Source organism: Balaenoptera ricei, chromosome 6 (genome assembly GCF_028023285.1).
Source record: "Balaenoptera ricei isolate mBalRic1 chromosome 6, mBalRic1.hap2, whole genome shotgun sequence".
Taxonomy (NCBI): Eukaryota; Metazoa; Chordata; class Mammalia; order Artiodactyla; family Balaenopteridae; genus Balaenoptera; species Balaenoptera ricei.
Window position 1 is genome coordinate 116824040 of NC_082644.1, and position 19514 is coordinate 116843553.

Genomic DNA, 19514 nt, shown 5'->3' on the forward strand with positions numbered 1-19514 from the left:
ACACAATGGAATATTACTCAGCCATTAAAAATAATGAAATAATGCCATTTGCAGCAACATGGATGACCTAGATATTATCACATTAAATGAAGTAAGTCAGAGAAAGACAAATACCATATGATGTCACTTATATGTGGAATCTAAAAAAAAATGAGACATGTGAACTTATCTACAAAACAGAAATAGACTCACAAAACAAACTCATGGTTACAAAAGGGGAAAGGGGAGGGGGATAAATTAGGAATTTGGGATTAACAGATACACACTACTATATATAAAATAAACAACAAGGACCTACTAGATAGCACAGGGAACTATATTCAATATCTTGTAATAACCTATAATGGAAAAGACTCTGTAAAGGTCTATATATATATTTATGGCTGAATCACTTTGCTGTACACATGAAACATTATTAAAAAAACTATACTTCAGTTTAAAAAAAAAAAAAAGAGAAATCTGAGGTGTTTGGTGAGCAGCTGTCCATCCTTAGTACCCAAGTCACAATAGATGTTTAATCAGGAATGTTTAATACTAAAAATCTTACAGATGTTATTTTCAGTAATATATTATTAATAGGTCAAGATAAAAGATTACAGGCCCTTCCTGAATTTTGACCACAGTACTACTTTTCTCTGCGTTCTTTAAGCTGGGCAACACCTAGCAAAACTTCTAGTGGTCAAAGAAGACAACAAAGAAGTTTGATTAGGTATCAGGCTATGGGATGAAGTGGGGTAAGAGTGTCCTCTGAGAAACAAAACCTTAAGCCTGTGTATACCATAAAGGTGTTGCAAGAATCTCCACCACAAGAAATTAACATAAAAATCGGCCCCAGGTTGTCTGGCCAAAATAAATATAAAACCCTAATGGGAGTGGGGATACACCCACAATCCTGCTTTTAAGGGATTCCCAGAGGAAAAAAACCATCCCTGTTGAAGGTATGCTCATACAAAAAATAATAGTATTAACAATCATAAATGCACAAGGAAATAAACCACTGTGAGAGCTGACACAGTAGAGAGAAAAACTATCACCATAAACACTTGAGCTAGGGACTTCCCTGGTAGTGCAGTGGTTAAGAATCTGCCTGCCAATGCAGGGGACATGGGTTCGGGCCCTGGTCCAGGAAGATCCCACATGCCGCAGAGCAACTAAGCCCGTGCACCACAACTACTGAAGCCCGCGTGCCTAGAGCCCATGCTCTGCAACAAGAGAAACCACTGCAGTGAGAAGCACGTGCACCGCAATGAGGAGTAGCCCCCCTCGCCACAACTAGAGAAAGCCCGTGTGCAACAACGAAGACCCAACGCAGCCATAAACAAATAAATAAATTAATTAATTAATTTTATAAAAACCTGAGCTAAAAGAAAAATTTAAAGAACATATAAAACAAGAACATTTAAAAGGATTAAAGAAATAAAAGAAGCAATAGAAATCACAAGAAAATGAAAGACATTATAAAGATGAAGTATATCTGAGAAAGAACCAAATGGAACTTCCAGAAATAAAAAATGCACTCACTGAAATTTAAAAACTTAATAGATCAGTTAAATAATAGAATAATTGAAGAGAACTCACGAAGTAGCTGAGAAAGTTACACAAAGTGTGATATATAGAGATAAAGAAATGAAATGAAGGAAAAAGAAGTTAAGAAGCATGGGGAATAGAATGAGAAGTTTCATACATATCTGAGCCCCAGAACCAACAATTCAAGAGAATGAAAGAAAGGCATATTTGCAGAGTTAACACCTGAGATTTTTCCTACATTTATGAAAGGAACAAATCCCCAATGAACCCTAAGCAGAGTAAATAAGAAACAAAAAGTCTGTACTTTGAAATATCACAGTGATGCCACGGAACACCAGAGGCAATGATAAGGTCTTAAGAGCTAGAGAGGACAGTCAAATATCCACAAAAGGAACATAGTTATTAAGTAGTTAGCCAACTTCCCAAAAGGAACAATGAATGACAAAAGACAATGGAATGAGGTTTTCAAAATGTTTAGAGAAAATCATTGTCAGTTTAGAATTCTATACCTAACTAAACCATCACATTAGAGTGAGGACAAAATAAAAACATTTCAGACAAATAAAGAACTTACTACTCACAAACCCTTATGGAAAAAAATAAAAACAACCTATCATTCAGAAAGGAGGGAATTTAACCCAGAAAGGAGGAATATGCAAGAAGTAACAACACTTGGCCTGCCTTAGTACATGTCTCTGGTTGTGTGGATAGATGGTGAAGACATGGCTGCCTCCTTTAGATGGTCCCTGGACCCACCTCTCCTTATTGGGCCCCTAGTATATACTGAGGCTTCACGTCAATTGCTATTTATCACCTTATCCCAGCCCATTATCACCAGCCTAGTTCTGTAGGCAAGAGCAGTGGCTAACAATAAAGAGCTCGTTTAATATAAACCAGGAGTGAAATCATACGGTACACTGGTAAGGACACTGAGTTCACAAAGAATTCATTGAAGTGTGCTTCAGTCTTAGCTCTCCCACATCCAGCATGGCCATTTTAGGTTACTGGTAATTTTTTAAAATTTTTTAAATTTTATTTTTATGGCTGTGTCAAGTCTTAGTTGTGGCACGCGGGATCTTCTCTCAGGTGTGCAGGCTCTTCGTTGAGGCACACAGGCTTCTCTCTAGTTGTGGTGTGCGGGTTTTCTCTTCTCTAGTTGTGGCACACAGGCTCCAGAGCGCGTGGGCTCCGTAGTTTGTGGCACGCAGGCTCTCTAGTTGAGGTGCGCGAGCTCAGTAGTTGTGGTGTGCGGGCTTAGTTGCCCCGCGGCATGTGGGATCTTAGTTCCCGGACCAGGGATCGAACCCGCATCCCCTGCAGCGGAAAGTGGATTCTTTACCACTGGACCGCCAGGGAAGTCCCAGGTTAATGGAAATTTAACACTGTATAGCCTTACCTTTTTTATCTATAAAGGGATAAAAGAATTATGGCAAGGACTGAAACCCTCTTTGAAAAAAATAAAACACGTTCCCAGTGTAAGTTTTTTGAGAAGTAGGTTCAGTACCATTTCATGCGGATCACATTCATTCTCCCATTTCACTCTTAATATCCTTCACAGTCCGTTCTCATGTCACCTCTCTGGAAGATCCTACTCAACTCCCTGTCTGTCAACATCAGCAGCATGCTTCCCGCAATGCCTGAGATGAAGTCCTCTCCATCTCAGATGCTCCCTCTCTGCTCTATCCATTCAATTTCTACCCATCCATCATACTCAAGTCCTGATTCTTCCTTCAGCCCTATCCCAACAACCTGTAATCCACATGGAGCTTTTTCAGATGCAGAATCTATGAGCAACTTTTAAGCTCCTAGTATTTGCTGGTCATAAGACCAGGTGATTTCACATATGATGTACCTCATTAATCATTTTTTATCTACTGCTGCTCTGAATATCTTCACCCCACAGCTTGGCATGTTATACACATTATCTGATTCTGCAACTGACTCGAGTTTTCCTTGTCTCTCTATCTCTTCGTTATCTGCTAAGCAAGGCCCTCAAGAAAGGTATTCATTATAATCTTACTGATGCTCTGAACTATTTGTTCAATAAATACTCTAATAGAATCTCTAGGATGTTTAAAATATACTTAATCGGGGACTTCCCTGGCGGTCCAGTGGTTAAGACTCTGGGCTTCCACTGCAGGGGGCACGCGATTCTAGCCCACGCACCTAGAGCCCGTGCTCTGCAACAAGAGAAGCCACCGCACCGCAACGAAGAGTAGCCCCTGCTCGCCGCAACTAGAGAAAGCCCGCGTGCAGCAACGAAGACCCACCACAGCCAAAAATAAAATGAATTAATGAATTAATTTAAAAAAATATTAAGAACCAGCTCCTGGCCAAGATAGACCATTTACTATCAGTAAAAAATAAAATATTTTATTAAATGAGTTGCTGTACAAAAGCCTTTAGAACGATGAGGGGCACAAAGGAAATGCCAAGTATTGAAGCCACACACACACACAAACACACACACTCAAATAAGTAAATATCATTTATTTATTTTATTTTATATTCATGTTCATATATTCATATAATATGAATATTTGTATTCATGTTTTATTCAATTCACTTTTATTTTCAGATCTAGGGTATGGGAATGACCTAACATCTTAATTCATTCTATTGCTATTTTGAACATTCACTTAAAGGCTTTGTTGTTAGGAGTACTAAAGCAAAGCTAAGATAGATTCTCGTGTTAGCATTTTCATGTAAGTAACATAATGCATACTGGAAATAGTTCACTGAAGAGGCTTTTAAAAGTATTTGGTCTGGGCTTCCCTGGTGGCGCAGTGTTTGAGAATCCACCTGCTAATGCAGGGGACACGGGTTCGAGCCCTGGTCTGGGAAGATCCCACATGCCGCGGAGCAACTAGGCCCGTGAGCCACAGCTACTGAGCCTGCGCGTCTGAAGCCTGTGCTCCACAACAAGAGAGGCCACGACAGTGAGAGGCCCGCGCACAGCGATGAAGAGTGGCCCCTGCTCACCGCAACTAGAGAAAGCCCTCGCACAGAAACGAAGACCCAACACAGCCAAAAATAAATAAATTAAAAAAAAAAAAAAAGTATTTGGTCTTTATATACATTCACTTTGGGGAGCACCCCACCCTCCAACATTTCTGATGCTCTGAGATTTTGACATTTTGACTTTCCTGTTTCTTTTTAAATGTTTGTTTACCCAAACTCCATTTGCTGTGTAAAAACCACTTATTTCCAAAGCAAAGAAGCGAAAATTAAGGTCAACAACATAGAGGCTGTAGTAATTGCTAGCAAATGAACTAAAACTGGGAGCTGAATGCAACGTTAAGAATACCTGTATGTGAAACATTTAACCACAGTAAATAATTTTATGTTTCAACATTCCTATCACAAATTCATTTTTTAAATATTGAGTGTCACAGCCTTAAAAAAAAAACAACGCATCCTACTAATATTCAAAGTTGTGTCCTGTTTCCAAATATAAATTCATTTATTCCACATTTGATAATTGGGGAAAATTTCCATTAAATTCCATTTCCCATGTGAAGCATCAAAAAAGAAGAAAACATATCCGTATTAACTCAGGACAAACATTAAGCATCAAAACAACCGAAACCATCCAGGATTTTCATTTAATACAGGCACACTGAGAAGCAAAATAAACAAAACATAAACTCTACAGATATGACTGCTTACAGGACAGATATAAACAAGAGGATAAAAAACATGACTTTTCTAGAATCTTTGATTTGAACACTGAACCACTTTTAAAGAATAGTCACAGCAACGATATCCATTTTTAATTCTATACATTTTTCTCTTGTTGCAAACGAAAACAATTTTAAACTAAAAGATCAAGCTGCCGTTGCGAAATTTATTTCCTGCATTCATACAAACCACTTCCTCTTTTGAAAAAAAAAAATTGTTTTCTAAATTGTTACAGTGAACAATTCCTTCAGATAACCAGTCAGACATTTGATATGAAGCAAATTTGGGGAAAGCCCCAAAGATATTAACATGTTTAATAAAGATGTCAACCTCGTGGTTGCAGCAAGGGCAGAGAAAAAATTTAATAGTACAATTCCTTATACGTACAATAACTAAAGTAGTCATCTTGCTAGAGAATGTTTCCCCAAATGGTAAAAAAATTTAACACTCTGCTACTCAGCTGGCTTCAGTTAGAACAGAACCAACTTTGTCCTGCCTGTGCTTCACAGAGCAGACATCCCTGATTCCAACTGAGGACAACCTCTTAAACTAGTAAATTTCATTTGTTTTTATCAAGATAATTATCAAACTGATAATCATTCAAAGTAAATTCCTTCATTCTTGCTTACCACTGACATAGATTCTTTACTAAAATTGTATTTTTCTCTTTAAAAGATTCTATTATGTAATATATGACATAAAAAGAGTGCATGCATAGTTTATTGTCATTAGAAATGTGAAGTTTTATCACATACTTCTTAGAATTCTACCTTAATTCATAAATGACTCAGAATGTCCTGTTCTACTTCATGATAGGGGCATCTATGTAGAATTTAAAAGCTAATAATGTTCAAAGCCAACTATATCACACAAAAGCCATAATATCACACAAAAAAGGAATGCAAACTCCCTAAGAAATGGATACACTGTTCTAAGGGCTCATGGTCAGCATTTTAATTTAATTTAACTTTTAAAACATTTCCTTAAATCGGGTTATACAGTAAAACTCATGATTAGGCCAAACAGGGCAACTTCTCACATTGTATAGAGAATTCTTCTGGTTAGTCAACACTCAGAACTGCAATGAATTTGAATTAAGAAGCCAAGTTAACTGTTTGACGGCAAACAACTGCCCAGAAAATGAAGACGTTAGCAGTCAAAGAATCACACAATTTAAATGAAACTAGACCTGTAAGAAAAGGAGAAATTGATGCCAGAGTTTAAAAACCATAACTTGAGCTCACTAACAATTTCTGCAGCTACTTGTAACCACGAACTGCAGTTTCTGTTAAACAATATCCTATTTTGCATTTAGAAATTATGTAAGAGCCAACAGTCACAAGGCAAGGGCGAATTAGAGAAAGGGAATTATTCATTGCCTGACATGGATGAACTCAGTTTAATGCATGCATTTAGAAAATACTGTTCTCTCTGTTCGGAAATATTAGTTCACATTCCATTCATTTTGATAACCTTTTCCTTTTTCATCCCAGCACCGCACTAGCCAGCTGCAGCATTATCAGAAAGCAGAGATTAGGCACTGCCTCTCATCCACATTTGTCTAGCATGTTATTATTCCAAAGCACAGCGACAGATAAAACCCGAGTTTAAAGTGTTTGTCACCAAAATGGCATTCAAGAAGTATGTAGGGAGCACATGGGAAAATTCACCATACAGTCACTAAGTATTAGGAAGAAAACGAAAGTCAAATTCCTTCAAGTCAAGGATTGTGTGATTCCACGACGGTATCTATGCCACCACCACACCTCACCAGCACATAGGCAACAAATAATGGGTGAGGGAATGAATGGATGGGAACACTTCACAACTCAGGAATGCTGTCAACAAGTTAGATGCTTTTTGAAAATGACAATAAGGTCATGAAATCATGATTCCATTAGAATTCCCTTAAATTAAAAAATATATATATACGGTAACACATTTGGGGGCCCATGTTTAAATAGAAATAGATAGGGAACATATGTATATGTATAACTGATTCACTTTGTTATAAAGCAGAAACTAACACACCATTGTAAAGCAAGTATACTCCAATAAAGATGTTAAAAAAAAAGAAAAGAAATAGACAACTTCGGCATTTAGTTGGATGAAAAGCTATACCAAGCGGAAGCAAACTGCAAGAAAAAAATTACTAGAAACATTTTAATAAAATAAATTAATGGCTACTTAGCATTCTGATTCTTCACAAGTAACCTCCAAACTCTATAAAGCTTGAAATACTGACTCCGTTAAAAAGTAGTCTCTTGCCCACCTCTTTACACACTATACTCTACCCCCGGCCCCCCAAATCGAGAATACATCAAGAGTTTAAATGGTCCTTTGGCACCATGTCCAATCTGATGGCACTGGGCTTCTGAGAGATGGGGCCACGGAGAGCTGGGCTCTCTGTATTTCTAAGCCTGATCCTTAAAGATGTGTAACTTGGAAATGATAATATTCTGGTTGTCTAGGCTTTTTCCATCACACAACAATATTTTAATAGCAATGATGAAAATTTTAAAATAAAAGATGACCCACATATCGATTAAAGGCATAGAAAAGGCTTTACTGGGGGTAAGTAAAGATAACTGTATTAGCATATACATACATACATATGTATATATGTACACACTCACACACACACACACATATATACATACACACTCATATACGAAGTGTATAAAGAGCACCTGTATGCCAGAAAGAAGAAAATCTATTTTTAAAATGAGCTAAAGGGACTTTTCTGGCAGTCCAGCAGTTAAGACTCCACGTTCCCAAAGCAGGGGGCCCGGGTTCGATACCTGGTAAGGAAACTAGATCCCGCATGCCACAACTAAAGACACACCATGCCGCAACTAAAAATCACACATGCTGCAACTAAGACCTGGCACAGCCAAATAAATAAATAAATATATATATATATATATATTTTAATGTTGACCTTGAATGCAGTTAAATCACTGCACTTTATTTTTTCTTTCCTTTTTTTTAAAATGTTTTATTATTTTATTTTTATTTATTTTTGGCTGCGTTGCTGTGCACGGGCTTTCTTCTAGTTGCCACAAGTGGGAGCTGCAATTCGTTGTGGTGCATGGGCTTCTCATTGTGGTGGCTTCTCTTTTTGTGGAGCATGGGCTCTAGGCGCGCGGGCTTCCGTAGTTGTGGCGCACGGGCTCTAGAGCACAGGCTCAGTAGTTGTGGCACACGGGCTTAGTTGCTCCGCGGCATGTGGGATCTTCCCGGACCAGGGCTCAAACCCCATGTCCCCTGCATTGGCAGGCGGATTCTCAATGACTGTGCCAGCACGGAAGCCCCTAAATAAAATTTTTTTTCTTTAATAAAATGAGCTAAAGATTTGGGCACTTCAAAAAAGAGGTTACTCAAATGGTGGATAATGGCATACGAAAAGATGCTCAACATCATTTGTCATCAAGGAAATACAAATGCAAATTAAAACCACTACCAGAGTCCACTCCATGCTCATCAAAAAGGCTAAAATAAAAGGACTGAGAATACCGACCCTCCATGAGGGCGAGGAGCAGCTGCGGAAGGTGTGTCGGTTGGTACAGCCACTTTGTCAAAGCTCTGACAGCGCATCACGTCAAATACGCACCTGTGACCCAGGGTTCCACCGCACCTCAGGTACACACCCAAGGCGGAGAGACCATGGCCACCAACTGACATGTATAAAGATGTTCACAGGAGCTTTTATTCTTTTTTTTTCCTTAGGAGCTTTATTCTTAATTTAGTCTCAATATGGAAACAGTCCAAACATCTACCAACCTGAGAATGGATAAATTGTGGTACATCCACACAGTGGGCACCACACGGCAACACGGACCACCCCCGCATGACAAAAATATGAATCTCACAGACATCATATTGAGTTAGAGAAGTCAAACAGAAGAATATGTATTATATAATTTGTATGAAGTACAGAAATAGGCTAAACGAATATATGTCAGAGGTAAGAATAACAGTTATTATTATTATTACAATAACTTTGGGGTGGGGGGAGGGTTCCAGGGAGCCTGCTGGGGTCCTAGAAATGTTCCTTATCTGGGGTGGTGGCACACGATTTCATATATATGTAAAAACTCATTGAGCTGTCCACGTAACATGTGGCCACGTTATGGTATGAAAATTACACCTCAATAAAAACCTATTTTAAAAGGTCTATAAGGACACATACCAATGGCGAGAGTGACCACCTCTGAGGAGGGTCTGGAAGGTGGACGGCTGGACAGCAGAGAATACTTCCACCTTATCCTCAGTGCTTTAATTTTTTTACAGGAGACTCCTATATTTGAGTAAGACATAATATGGTTTGATTTTTCCATGTTCCCTTGCAGTCCTTTGACTGCTCAATATTACAAGACAGATAGTAAGGACTATCTTTTCCATCTCCTTAAAAAGCAGGAAAAAAGTCTGGTTTTACCTTCAACTTGAGCGTATGGGTCACGAGCCATGAGATGACCTATTCCAACCTCTATTGGTTCTTTGACATAGCCAGCTTCACTAATTTCAAATCACCACAACTCATTCCAAGTCTTCAAATCCAAAGCTTTCTGACAGTGGCATAAAAACCATTCCATTGAACTTATTTTCTTTCCCCATCGTTCTTCTAAGGCACATGGCATCCTCACAACATCCAAATATGTTCACTGGCCCAGAGGTAAAACTGTCAGTTTTTTTTTCTTATGTCTACTTTCTATGTATAAATTTACATTTAGTTAAACTGGGTGCCTCAAGGCTAACAAATACCCTCTTGTAAGCAAATGACTAAACATCTGGCCACACACTGATGCTGAACACAAAGCAAAAACGTGGACTCAAGCAGATTTAGGCAATTTGAACACAGAGCCAATCCCTCTGCGGAACATTTAACTTCCCAAAAGGAGAAGAAGAAAATCAGGCTCCTACCCAGATCCTACGCAGCTTAGAAGATGCATGCACATATAGTTCCCATGAGCTGTGTCATCAAACACAAGCGTAGTTTAGGAAAGTCCATCCTACTCATGGTGGGAGCAGCTACAATGTCTTTGTAAACACAGGCATGGCATTCCAAGTGTCGTGGGGCTGACTGCTGGAAAAAGGAGGGGGAGTGATCTTGAATACAATTGGATAATTTAATCATGGGCAGAAACTGGAGGAAAAGACATTTATATTAGATCTGAAGGCTATTAGAAGTCAAAATGGGAAATTACATTAAGTATCCATAAGAACTGAAACACTTCATCCTTTCAGCTTGATACTGACAAGAGGCTTCACTGCTGATAATGCAAAAACTGATATAACAATCAAATCACAGTTGGTTTTGGGGAAATTATAGTGCTTCAAGTGATACTCATAAGCAAAATAACTTAAGAATAACTTAAGAATTCCAATGTTTAGACATTGCTCTATGAGCTTCAACATTTGTGATGCTAAAATCCAGTAATTTATCACATCCTTAGGGAGGAGGTAAATAGTACTTCCATAAAAATAACAAAATGACTCTCTACGTATAAGAAATAATAATACATCCTTGGAAATATTAAAATAGTTGAGGAGAGCAATTCAGTTTGGTAGTACCTTCCAAAAGTCCTAAAGCTGCAACTGGACCCAGCAATCGCACGTTCGTTAAGCTAACTACCTTGGATCTGACCTGAGGGAGGAAAATTAAAAAGTCATCCCGGAAATTTTTCAATCACAAAGGACTAGAACTCACACAGCATGTGTGGATCCCCAACCCCAAGCTGGAAATTCAGATTGATGCAGTCCTGGCCTGGTAGTGACCCCAGGTAATGCCACCTCCCTGGAGAACCCACTTTAAATGTAGGCCAGAGATGAAATTCCAAGAAACGCACATTTATAATCACACACACTCTGTTTTGAATCTCACATGTTTTTCTGCTGTGACATACTTTCTTATGTGACTGAAATATAAGGCAATGATGTTGGTATAACACAGAAGGCTTGCCAGTCTATATGCAATTTTTCACAGTAAATTAATGTTTCGAAGCAATCACAGGTAAGCCTTAGCAACGTCATGCAGATTTTAAGAAAAAGGCTAAGTACGCCTGAAACTAATATAATATTGTACGTCAATTATACTTCAATTTAAAAAAAGAAAGAAAGAAAAAGGCTAAAAATCTACAGAATTGCAACTAGTGGCTGCTTCAGTGGCTTCAAGAACTGCTACAATACTCATTCTGATGAACTACCTGGTAAAGCTACGAATGCAAAATCTGGAAAGATATTTCCACCTGTGGCAGAACGACAGATAAGTGCAGGAAGTATTTAGCCAGGATCAGATTTTTCATTTTGCTGAAAGTGAATGCTTCCAAGGACCTACATGTCTTAAGGCCCTAATACTCAGAAGGACCTACATCTTAAAGGACAAGGACTGTGATACTCAATTCAAATACTAGTTGTTTTACTAGGATTGTTGTTTTGTTGGTTCTCTGGTTACAAAGTTCTGTAAGTATTGAGTGATCTATTTCTAAGCCTATTTTCCTCTAAGTCCTGTTCATTATTTTTAGCAGCTTTTTTTGCAGAACATAAAGTTTTTCAGCAACGCATTTATGGCATTATAGAAGAAAGGACAAAAATATAGGAGGAAACAAGTCACCATAAACAAGTCAGCAGAAACAACAAACTGAAGAAACAGGCCCATATAAATTGTAGATACTGAAATTAATCAAATAGAGAATATAAAGTCAGTGTGTTTAGTATGTTTAAAGAAGTAAAATATGGTACAAGGGTGTGAGAAAGCAACAAGAAAATAACAAATGACTAGATAGATTTTAAAGAGAACTATAAAGAACTTCTAGAAATGAAAATGTAACAACTGAAATTAGAAACTCAATGGACATGTTAAACCACAGATTAGACACAGCTTAAGAGAGAATTACTGAAATGAAAGTTATATCTAAAGGAATTACATGGAACACAGCAGAGAAAGAGAGAGACAAAGAGATGGAAAATACAAATATAGCTTAATAGGCATGGAGGACATAGAGTAGATATTTTAACTAATGCCTTATAATCAGAGTTCCAATGGAAACAATAGAATGAGGAATAGGCAAGCATCAGAAAATTCCAATCTGGAGGTAATAAGCGTGATGAATCAAAAGGAAGGTAAAGAAAGTCACCCCTATTTTAAAGACAAAAAGACAAGAAAATAGATTTTAATAGTTACTAAAAAGAAGAGACAGATTATCTTCAAAGGATTAACAATTATACTGGCTTCTCACACACTGTGACTTGTCAACTACAAATGGGAGTCAAAAGATGGTAGCATAAGACCCTCCAGGTGCAATATAATCACCCTAGGGCTGTACACATGGAGAAATCATGTTTCAAGAATGAAAGTGAAAAAAAGACAGTTCCAATCAAACAAAAACTGAGATTTTACTGGAATAAATCTCTGCTAAGGGAACTTCTAAAGGTGTCCTTTGGGAAGAAGGAATAAGACCCCAGGTACAAAAAGAAATGGTGAATAAAGAAAATAGAAAGTATACTTACAGAACTATAAAAAAAAAAATTAATGGAGTTGAACCAAAAATATTCACAAATACATTGCAATGTTAAGAGGGAGCTGGTTTTAGTTAAAGTTGTTTGGGTGGACACTAGTAAAGACCTTAATTTTCTTTATAGTTAGGCTGAACATATATGATAAAATGTCTAGGACTTCCCTGGTGGCGCAGCGGTTAAGAATTCGCCTGCCAATGCAGGAGACACGGGTTCGAGCCCTGCTCCAGGAAGATCCCACGTGCTGCGGAGCAACTAAGCCCGTGTGCCACAACTACTGAGCCTGCGCGCTAGAGCCCATGAGACACAACTACTGAGCCCACGTGCCACAGCTACTGAAGCCTGCATGCCTAGAGCCCGTGCTCCGCAACAAGAGAAGCCACTACAATGAGAAGCCCGCGCACCGCAACGAAGAGTAGCCCCCGCTTGCCACAACTAGAGAAAGCCCACGCACAGCAACAAAGACCCAATGCAGCCAAAAAAAAAAAAAAAAAGTCTAGGTTTACCAAATAAAGCACAGAAATAGAATACATAATCTCCAAAGCAGTAGAGGAGAAAATGGAATGAGGAAAACAAAACACAATTTTCAAAAATCCAAGAAGGCAAGAAACAGAGAGTATCAGGGAAAGGGGGAAGGAAACATAGAAAAAGTGAAACAAATAGAAATAAAATGAGATGGTATACATCCATCCAAACTCTCCAGGTGAAAGGTAAAGACCATCAGACTGGATTAAAAAGAAATCCAGCTATATGCCATTTACAAAAGACACATCTAAATATGGGAACAAAGAAACATATAGACTAAAACTATGGGAAAGACTTGCCAGGCAAATGCTGACCCAAGGAAAAGGCTGGTTTATGTTGGGTAAAATAGACTTCAAGGCATAAAGCATGACTGTGGAAAGAAGATCACCACATATCAGTGAAAAATTAAATCACATTGAAGACATTACAATTCTAAACTTTATTTTTTAATAAAACAGCTTTACAATGGAAGAGCAAAATGGACAGAAAATAACAAATCTTTCATCATTATCATCGCAATAGTTAATGCAATGATCACTGGCCACTGCCATAAATGGCTTTGAGTATCTTGTACATATTATCTCAACCAACACTTGCATCAGTCGTTTCCTTCTGTGTTCCCATTTTACAGACAAGGAAAGTGAGGCACAAAGAAGTGACATATCTCTATCAAAATACATTACAACAAGCAGACAAAAAATCCTTAATGATGGGAAGACGTGGGTAATCAGCAAGTTTGCTCTAATGAAAAAATGTAGAAGTCTGCAACCAAGAAATGGAAAATACACATTCTTTTCAATTACTTAGAGAACATTTATAAAAACTGACCCTGTACTAGGCTATAAGACAAGTCTCAACAAACGTAAAAGTCTCAAACTCAGACTTTCTATAACCACAATGCAATTAAGTTAGAAATCATTAACAAAAAGATAAGTTTAAATACATCATACAATTGGAAATTTAAAAATATGCTTCCAAATAAATTAGTGGAGAGACTAAATAGTAAAAGAAATGAAAAATATCTGAAAATGAATAATAATAATAATACTGCATACCAAAATTCATGGGTTGCAAATAAAACAGTACTTAAATGGGAACTTTGTTCCTTAAATGCTTACATTAGAAAAGAAGAAAAGTTGAAATGAGGAAAGCATCTGCAGAAAGAAATTTTTAAAAGGGCAATAAAATAAATCCAAAGATACTGACAGAAGAGGAAGAGGAGGAAGAAGAAGAAAAAGAAAATAAATAAAATAGAAAGTAAAAAGAAGTTCCATAAAGATAACTTCTGGTTCTTGTAAAATACTAATAAAAAATGATTTAAAAAACAGACCCTCGGGACTTCCCCAGCAGTCCAATGGTTAAGACTCTGTGCTTCCACTGAAGGGAGCATGGTTCGATACCTGGTCGGGGAACTAAGATCCCACATGCTGCATGGTGTGGCCAAAAACAAACAAACAAATAAAAGATGAAGACCATTAACGTCCTTTAAAAAAAAAAACAGACCCTCGGACTTCCCTGGTGGTGCAGTGGTTGGGAGTCTGCCTGCTGGTGCAGGGGACACGGGTTCAAGCCCTGGTTGGGGAAGATCCCACATGCCATGGAGCAACTAGGCCCATGCGCCACAGCTACTAAGCCTGTGCTCTGGAGCCCACGAGCCACAGCTGCTGAGCCCATGTGCCGCAACTACTGAAGCCCGTGCGCCTAGAGCCTGTGCTCTGCAACAAAGAGAAGCCACCGCAATGAGAAGCCAGCACACCGCAAAGAGGAGTATCCCTTACTCACCGCAGCTAGAGAAGGACCGCACGCAGCAGCAAAGACCCAACACAGCCAAAAATAAATAAATAAATAAAAATTTTAAAATGTATACATTATTAAAACAAAACAAAACAAAACAGACCCTTCCCAGGACTTCGCTGGTGGTTCAGTGGTTAAGAATCACCTTCCAATCCAGGGGACATGGGTTCGATCCCTGGTTGGGGAACTAAGATCCCACATGCCGTGGGGCAACTAATCCTGCACGCCGCAACTACTGAGACTGTGCACTCTGGAGCCCACATGCCACAACTAGAGAGAAGCCCGTGCCGCATCGAAAGATCCCTCATGCCACAACGATGATCCCGGATGCCACATGTAAGACCAAATGCAGCCAAATAAATAAATAAATAAATAAATAAGAATTGATTTAAAAAAAAAAAAGGCCCTCCCCCAAAAGTATAAATAAATAATATTAGGAATAAATAAGGGGGACACACAATATATGCAGCAAAAAATTAAGGTGAGAGAATATGATGGGCAACTTTTGGCCACTTAACTTGAAAACTTGGGATGAGATAGATATATTTCTAGAAAAATGTAACATACCAGGATCAACCAAAGAAAAGATAATAAAGGAACTGGATCAGTAGTTAGAAACTCTCCCACAATAAAGTATTACAAAATATTTAAGGAACAGTTAATTTCATCTTACATATATTATCCAGAAAATAAAGGGCAACACTCCAAAACTAAAAAGAAGTAAAGCAAAAGCTAGAACAGCCAAGAAAGAAAAATTACAGGTCAATTTCAGTGACTATAGATGCAAAATCTTAAAATGTTAACAAAATAAATTCAGCTCTGTCTAAAAAAAAATACATCATAACCTAGTTATATTAGTCCCAGGAACGCTAATTTGGTTCAATACAAGAAAATTTAATAATGTAATCTACCTGTTAATGGATTAAAGGAAGCAGAAAAGGTATTTGATGATGTTCAATATTAAGTCAAGCTTTAAAAAAAAACTTCTTGGGGTTTCCCTGGTGGCGCAGTGGTTGAGAATCTGCCTGCCAATGCAGGGGACACGGGTTCGAGCCCTGGTCTGGGAGGATCCCACATGCCGCGGAGCAACTAGGCCCATGAGCCACAACTACTGAGCCTGCGCGTCTGGAGCCTGTGCTCCGCAACAAGAGAGGCCACGATAGTGAGAGGCCCGCGCACCGCAATGAAGAGTGGCCCCCGCTTGCCGCAACTAGAGAAAGCCCTTGCACAGAAACGAAGACCCAACACAGCCAAAAATAAATAAATAAATAAATAAATAAAATTTTTAAAAAACAAAAAACAAAAAACTTCTTGGCAAAATAGAAAAAAAAGGGAAGTCCCTTAGCCCAATAAAGGGTATATTATAATCATGCTTAATGGGGAAACATTTGAAGCACTCTCTTTATAATCTAGAACGAGATAAGGAAGTCCACAATAACTGCTACTGCCAGCATAATAGAGGTCATAACCAGCAGAGCAAGATAAGAGAAATAAATAAAAGACATAAAGATTGAAAAAGAAGAAATAAGACTGTATTATTTGCTGGTGTTATGACTGTCTCTACGGAAAACCCCAAAATAGAAATAAAAAGAGAGTTTAGCAAGCATCTGGCTCTAAAATTAATATATAAAAGTTATGTGCTCTATAGTCCACATGAATTAAGTAAAAAACATAATATCAAATGAAAAACAGTCAAGTCACAAGAAAAGAAATGAAAGTATGATTTTGTTTCTATAAAGGTGAAAAGGGCGCAAAATTATGAAATAAACTCTTTGGAGGTACAGACATCTACGGTAAAGCTATGAAGAAGCGAGGAGGTGATTAACACCAAATTAAGGATAAAGTTTACCTCTAGGGTGAAGAGAAGGATGAAGTTAGGAAGGGAGACTTGAAAGGCAACAATAAGATTTTTATTTCTTAAGACAGGTTGTGGATTAGCAGCTGTTCCCTTTGTTACTATTCTTTACACTGTACATGTGTAGTATACATAATCTTTTTTAAAGAAAAGGCTCTGAGGGAGTTCCCTGGCAGTCCTAGTGGTTAGGACTCCGTGCGTCCACTTCAGGGGGCACGGGTTCGATCCCTGGTCAGGGAACTAAGATCTCGCAAGCCACGCGGCGCGGCCAAAAAAAAAAAAAAAAAAAAAAAAAGCTTTGTTTAGAGACCAGGAAGGAATGGTGGAGGCTCTGAAAGGTATTTTATTAACCGTAGTTGGATGTTTTAATATTTTTCTCCCACTTCATTTGGTTGTATTTTCAGGTATTTCTACAATGAGCAAGGATAGATAGCTTTTTTTCTAAGAAATGGCCATAATAGTAATGCCTTTTAAAAAGTCTTTCAATAAATAAAAATCACTCCAATTTTACATTTAGGGTAATAAAATATTTGCTACAGAATGCATACCTTTGTGCCAGGCAGGCTTCTGGGACACATATACTGATTTTACCTCCTTTAACCCCAAATGTTTTTTAGATAAACTTTGGGTCAATCTATTTTAATGGAATAACATATTAAATACTTTGGGGAATTAATATTTTATGAGAACTTATAACAAATTTATGTTAACTTTACCAGCAAATTAATATATCTTTTGGTAAAGTAAATATCTCCACTCAAGATCAAATATAGACATTAAGAATGTGTTTTCTAATATATTAGATAATTTTAGGGGAAGGCATACTAATATATACCTAGGCTTTAAGCAAGGAATTTGGCAGAATTGGGCAATAAATAACTAATTCACACTATTTTCTGAGCAAATTCAATTCCAAATAATCTGGCAAAAGTGAAAGAAATCTACAAAAATGCAGGGTTTTCCCCCATGTAAAGCATGAGTCTGTGAATGCCAAAATAGCTCTGGGCAGTCAACGAATGAATACTGTTATTAACAGCCTAGTTTTGTTTACACTAATCTTGATGACTTTTATAAAAAGAAACTTTAACTTCCAGGGAAAAAACACAGAGGGAACCACAGGAAGACACAGTACAAGCTTTATAATAATATTCCTAATTGCCAATCCAAGTCCATTTCGGGAAAAGCTTTCGGGAGGACTCTCCAATGCAAGCCTTCAAGTACAACCTGTTAGCAACCTGAATGAATCCATTAGAACACAGGCCACTCGTGTGAATCTCTTTATCTTTTTAACAGAAGCACCGTAAGCGGCCGAGCTCTTCCAGATGGCACTGGACAGTCTGCTCCAGCTTTTAAGAGGCTGACTTTTTCTTTGAAAAGCCATTAAGAGAGAACCACAGCCTGCGGAAACCACCCCCTAAGGTATGTTCATGGTCTAAGTCTCCGTGTTATCATCCTGATGACTAAATAAATCAACAAACTGCTCAAATCATAACACCGAAGATTCCCCAAATTTTAGATTCTCTCCCTGACACCCCACCGCCAACATCCCTCCGTTGACACAACACGAAAATGATCCCAAGTAAAGTGGCCTTTTGTGGTTGCAGCAGAAAGGAGAACTTGGGGACCAGCAGTCTGGGAGGATACGTGATGAACATTAAAAAGGGAAATGAAAGAAAGACCCTCACTTTCACCTTACCTTTTCAACATCTGCTTTTGTAACATTTATGTCAGCATCCATTTTCTCAAAGTACTGCTGGGCTCGGTCAGCCTCTTTGCAATCCCGCTCAAAACGTCTTTTACTCTAAAAGCAGAGGAAGATGGTGGCGGGGAAAGTAATTTTTAATGAAACCATGAGATTCTTATGAGAAGATGTAATTTTATCGACATCCGCCCCGCCCCCCACCACCCCGAAAGCTTTCTTCTCCAAACTGATTTGTTCCGTGTCATCATTTCAGGAAGTTATTTTAAAATCCACATTTATTTCCATCCAAACTGTCTAATCTTTGTTCTTTCCATATGATTTTTAGAGAAAGACTCTGCTTGAACTCTTTTGGGCTTAACATTTTACTTTCAGTAATGATTTCTAGAAACCAGTTAAATTCAAATTATAAAAATCTCTAAAGATAATAAATAGTGTCTCTGTTTTGTACTTACTGGTTGATTCAAGCTTAAGTTAAATTCAAACGAGAAAATCTAGAAAGACGTTTCTTGAGCGGTTGGGTTTTCACTTACTGATTCTAGTTGCTTCCAGCAAGTCTCTATGTGCTGCTGTGCCTTCCGTCCGTCGTGAAAGTGCTGGAGGGGGGAACACACCCATAATTAGTACCCCCTCTTTCTCATATTAACACTTGAGAAAAGAAAAATTCATCCACTTCAATGATATTTAAATATTGAATATCTAGCATGTGCATGCCAGAGAAATTTAAGAGTTAAAAAATAAACGGGAAATGAAAACAGTAATAGTCAAGAGTTCACTTTCATACACCACTTGTAAAAATGACAGGAATGCTTTATTAAGACGGCAATCACTTTGATCTTTATTTTTAATTGCTTTGAGATGTAATTCATATACCAAAAGATTCACCCATTGGCATTGTTCAATTCAATGGGTTTTAGT

The 19514-nt window shown here is 38.0% G+C and overlaps 1 protein-coding gene across 7 annotated transcripts in view; it reads right to left on the reverse strand.

Moving 5' to 3' along the window:
* Nucleotides 1-19514, reverse strand: part of FNBP1 (formin binding protein 1) — a 144119-nt gene that overhangs the window by 43270 nt on the left and 81335 nt on the right. For all 7 annotated transcript variants that reach the window (XM_059925824.1, XM_059925829.1, XM_059925828.1 and 4 more), the window contains exons 5-6: nucleotides 19130-19192; nucleotides 18594-18698 (exon numbers count right to left, since the gene is read on the reverse strand). In XM_059925824.1, the coding sequence (XP_059781807.1) occupies nucleotides 18594-18698; nucleotides 19130-19192 (168 nt within the window). The remainder of the gene's footprint in view (nucleotides 1-18593; nucleotides 18699-19129; nucleotides 19193-19514) is intronic.